Source organism: Alosa pseudoharengus, unplaced genomic scaffold (genome assembly GCF_046254945.1).
Source record: "Alosa pseudoharengus isolate Yale_2024_CS ecotype anadromous, Long Island Sound unplaced genomic scaffold, YU_APseudo_1.1 YU_APseudo_1.1_scf_20, whole genome shotgun sequence".
Lineage (NCBI taxonomy): Eukaryota > Metazoa > Chordata > Actinopteri > Clupeiformes > Clupeidae > Alosa > Alosa pseudoharengus.
Window position 1 is genome coordinate 9840021 of NW_027468664.1, and position 4831 is coordinate 9844851.

At 43.3% G+C, this 4831-nt stretch overlaps 1 protein-coding gene across 1 annotated transcript; it reads left to right on the forward strand.

Moving 5' to 3' along the window:
* Positions 1 to 3190, forward strand: LOC143136841 (dual specificity tyrosine-phosphorylation-regulated kinase 4-like). The gene is made up of 10 exons (XM_076297514.1): positions 1 to 10; positions 141 to 304; positions 807 to 943; positions 1029 to 1169; positions 1504 to 1642; positions 1759 to 1840; positions 1942 to 2114; positions 2221 to 2281; positions 2384 to 2513; positions 2677 to 3190. The coding sequence occupies exons 1-10, from the start codon at positions 1 to 3 to the stop codon at positions 3188 to 3190; spliced, it is 1551 nt and encodes a 516-aa protein (XP_076153629.1).
* Positions 3191 to 4831: the final 1641 nt, after the last annotated feature.

A 4831-nucleotide genomic window follows, 5' to 3' on the forward strand; every position in this document is an offset into this window, starting at 1 on the left:
ATGGAGCAAAGTCACTGCCCCTAACACCAAGAGGTACAGAGAAATTCAAGTGTAATGTGTGATAAAAGACAGCGGATATCTCTGTGATGACTGAGTCTCTCTGACGACTGATGATTTATTTGTTAAATGTTTTTTCACAGAGGCACTGAAAATATTCAGGGATAAGCTGTCAGAGTTTGAGCAGAAGGAGATCATCAACTTTCCGGATATCTACTACCTTGGTCTCGATGCCCAGAAGATCGAAGCAATTAAAGGGGCTCCCCAAAACAATGGCTTCGATGATGAGAATGGCGTGTACATCAAGGTATCCTGTCCTTAGAACTGTGCAGATGTCATAGGCATCATTGTATCATTCCTTATGAGGTGTACACGTATTCGGTTGCCCGACCTCATGGGCCTAACAGCTTTTTCCTCAAAAAACGTTTACTAGCGCAGCCAGCCGGTTTTTACTTGTAAACCTTATCACCATCACCTCAGTTTAGTGAGGGTTAAACAAAATCGGTTAACTTTAACAGACTAATTGCTGTAGCTGTGCAGCCAGATGATATAATCAAGGGTGCCGTCCAGGTCCACGAAAAATAGGATTTTATTAGGTTGAGTCAACAAGTGAGTAGTAGGATGACAATTTTCTTAAAGGCTACTCTGATAGTGGAAAAAATAGTTTATTTTACTGTCTATAGAGAAAAACGAGCGGCTCTGAAAGCCGTTGGACCCGGAAAGAGAATTATCAGCCTATTATTGCATCATAACCGAATACTTAGGTGTGCACTGTCATGAAATATTGTTTTTCTTTATGGATATTCAAGGTTTTGCATGACCACCTTCAATACCGCTATGAAGTTCTGGAGGTAATTGGAAAGGGATCATTTGGTCAAGTCCTGAAATGTATGGATCATAAGACCAAAGAACTGGTTGCTGTTAAGATTCTTCGCAACAAAAGAAGGTAAAAAGACTCCATGAATGTATATACTTTCTATAGTTCAATACATATTTCTATTATGTTATTAATTCATGTGCTTTGGGCACAGATTCAAGCAACAAGGCCTGGTGGAGCTCAAGATCTTGGATCGGTTGCGGAAGAAAGATCGGAACAACCACTTCAATGTCATCCACATGAAGGAGTGCTTTATGTTCCGTGACCACCTATGCATCACTTTTGAGCTCCAGGGGTAAGGCTAGTGGACGAAATGAATCTAAGAAAACTTCTCATTAGTTCACCACATGTGAGAAAGATGGTGACCGAAGATGATTAAGCCTCCAGAATAAGGTCAAAATAATCAACGGCAAAATGTATTCAAGAATTGGCTCTTGATTGCTGTAATGCAATGTGACATTTAAAAAAAAAAAAATCACTTAGCTTTAGTGGTCTAGAGGAAAACCAAAATACATTGGCTAAATGGATATTGCTGATGTGTTATTGTTGTTTTATTGGAGCACTTAGCACATGCAATGTGACTATATACTGTACATCTAAAGAGTCACTACTTTTTTTCATGATTTCAGGGATAACCTCTATGAGACTATAAAGAAGAACCGCTACAAGGGCTTCAGCCAAGCCACAGTGCGTCGCTTCACTCACTCCATCCTTAAGTGCCTGCAGATGCTTCATCATGAGAAGATAATCCACTGTGACCTAAAGCCGGTATGCTATCATTGCTCCCCATCCATCTGCTTGAAAAGAAAATGTTTGCATGATGCAGAATGTCCTGCCATTACTGTTCATGATCTCAATGCTGAATTGATGGGTGTTTGTTGCAGGAGAACATCGTTGTCACCCAGAACGGCTCGCAGAACATCAAAGTGATCGATTTTGGATCTAGTTGCTTCGATCATGAGAGAGGTGTGTGAGGCACAGCCCTTCCCTGTTCGTCCTCTTCATCATCCCCACAGTCTAGTCTTCCTCTCATCTCACCACTTACCTCTGGGCCTTCTTGTCCGCAGTGTACTCTTACATCCAGAGCCGCTTCTACCGCTCCCCTGAGATCATCCTGGGCTGCAGCTATGGCATAGAGATTGATATGTGGAGCCTTGGCTGCATCATTGCGGAGCTGTACACCGGCGTGCCACTCTTTCCTGGAGAGAATGAGAAGGACCAGATTGCCCTCATCATGGAGGTACTGTCTAACAGCAATTGTTCCGTGTATCTAACACAGGTTCTCTATTTTGTAAATGAGTGCTGCAGTTGCATGTCATGATCTTTGAAGTGTGTTTGTGCCTCAGGTGCTGGGAGTGCCTCCGGAGGAGATGCTTCAGGCTGCGCCTAGGACGAAAAAGTTTTTTGGTGAGTTCCTGATATCAGGTGCAGTTATTTTACAGGACCTGAGGAGAAGATGGCCCCATGATAGTTTGTCCCCATGTAAACTATGAGCCTTTTCTCCCCCAGAGCCTAATGGCAAACCAAGGCCCTACACCAATACCAAGGGCAAGACCAGAAAAACTGGCTCCAAAGATCTGGTCAGCATTCTGAAGACCTCTGATCCACTCTTTCTGGACTTTATCAGGGGCTGCCTTGCGTATGTATCAGTGCAGCACAAAACATAGAATCCAAAATGAGACATGGTAAACATAGGGCAACACAGGGCAGACATAGGGTAGACTGAGGGATATGGTGGCATTTGTAATTGTTTCTACTTATGCTCACATATGGATTCTTTGACACTTCACTACCTTATGCAGCTGGGACCCAACTAAGCGCATGACTCCAGATGAGGCTCTTCAGCATGATTGGTTTACGGAGGCCCAAAACAGATGCCACACAAGGATCCGTACCTCTAGGAAGACAGTTGAGGTCAACACCCTTCCCCAGTCCCCCAAGCAGGCGCCCGAGAAATCCATCCCTCTGGTGGTCGAGAAGTCCATCAAGCAGGTGGCCGAGAGGTCAATCATGCTGGTGGCTGATAAGTCTCACCGTCTCTACTCTGCTAGGTCCTACAAGCAGGGCCAAGCAGGAAAGACCGATAGGCAGAGCCCTGGGAGAGACAAGCTGGCTTCTCTGGACCACCAATCTGTACCAGGTGCGATGGCCTGGAAATATGCAGCGGAGGGAGCAATCAAGGTCCCCAGCAGTGGTGGCAGCAGGTGCAAGGTGGCCAAACCAAAGTCAGCCCATATTATCATACCCTCCCCCATGGATGCCACAACCCTTACTTCAGACCTGGATCTTAACCAAGTCTGGCCCCGCCTCAACTGAGAGGCAACCACTAGGGCTGTTTTTTGAGGGTGGTAAGGTGGTATTGATTTGCTCATCCTTCTCGTGTGTATCCTTACATTCTTGACGCTAAGGGCCACCCAAACTTCAGGAATATTTGGACACACAGGAGGTATTGACAACTTAACAGATAAGTTACCCCTTGCCCTCAAACTGAAGCCCTTCATTAGGCCTACTGGCTACAGGGTCAAGGATGATGCTTGATTTGTGTGTGTGTGTGTGTGTGGTCAGGAAATGACAGTGCTATCACACAGCTGAGGTTGAGTAACCTCCTGGCTCCCAAATTAAAAGTGCTTACCTTTAAACTTTAAAGACCAAAAACATCATGTCAGTTGGTAACCTGGTGGACCATGCTGAATGACAACTTTGCAATGGTTTGTAGGAAATTAATTGGATATACACTTTGGATATTAGGCCACCCGTTTCTAAATTTCATACCATGCTCCTAATGTTGCACTTTAGTAGACTACTCATTGTATTCGACATCTTTAAGATATTTCAAATATATTAATGCAAGTCTATTGGTGCAATATGATTAATATGATTGGTGCAATATACTTGGGTCCCACCTAAGATGAAATATTGAGTGCAGGCACACCTTTGTAAAGTATTTCAGCCTGCGTATATTACCCACAGCCTGAATTAAATCACTGAGCTGTGTTTCTAACCTCTAAATTTGCATGAATGTACTTGTCCATCTGTTTTTAACACCCAAGGGAGCAGATCTTAACCCTTAACTTTCTCACTGTAATTCTGTCATCTGTTGCAATTTTGCAATGATTCTTAGGAAATTAATTGGATAAATAATTTAACCAAACCTTCCTACCATACACCTAAAGCAGAATTATAACATTGAGTGTGGATCACTTAGAGGGATCTACGCACCTTTGTAAAATAATTAAGTCTTCCTTTATCACCCATTCTCTGAATTGACCACTGAACCACTGAGTGCGGATCATTGTTTTTGACGTACGCACCTTTGGTTTATATTATCAAAAATAGCATAGAATAATAGTTAATCGACCTCTAAAACTGAGCTTTGCATGGATATATTTGAACATCTATTATTTAAACATGGGAGTAGATCTTATCCCTCATATTCTCACAGTAATTCTCTACTAAAAATGCAAAGAGTACTGCCTAAAATTCCAGATAGATCATGATTTGCTTTGAAGTGTGAGGGCTCCATCTAGTGACTAGTAGAAATGCTCCTGACCTGAGTGATGTGACGTGTTATGATGTTATAAACAAGCAGCATCATTGACCTTAAGCTTTTACCAAACCATCATTATAGACACAATTGACCCCCCCTCCACTCCTAAATAAAAAAAAATAGACAAAATTTGACCCTCCACAGCATTAGCATCCCCAAATCAAACTTTGGCTCATCCTCGCTTCTGCCACATACTGTATTGTACTTACCCAAACTGCCATCACATTGGGACTTTGCCTACAGCACTGCAGATAATGACACCTAGACTGCGCCTGTTGGGCCCCTCTGCGCTTGACCATCATGACAGACTCAATGGGACCTGCCCATCAGTCCCCCACAATACCCCCATCTCTCCCCATGGCACCAGCCATATAATTCACTTAAAATAACAGTTCCCCATAGCCACCCAT

Excerpts from the sequence above, each read along its gene's own strand:
- LOC143136841 (XM_076297514.1), top strand. Across the intron at positions 1,170-1,503 it reads ATCACTTTTGAGCTCCAGGG|GGATAACCTCTATGAGACTA; the intron begins GTAAGGCTAGTG and ends TCATGATTTCAG. Across the intron at positions 2,115-2,220 it reads AGATTGCCCTCATCATGGAG|GTGCTGGGAGTGCCTCCGGA; the intron begins GTACTGTCTAAC and ends TTTGTGCCTCAG.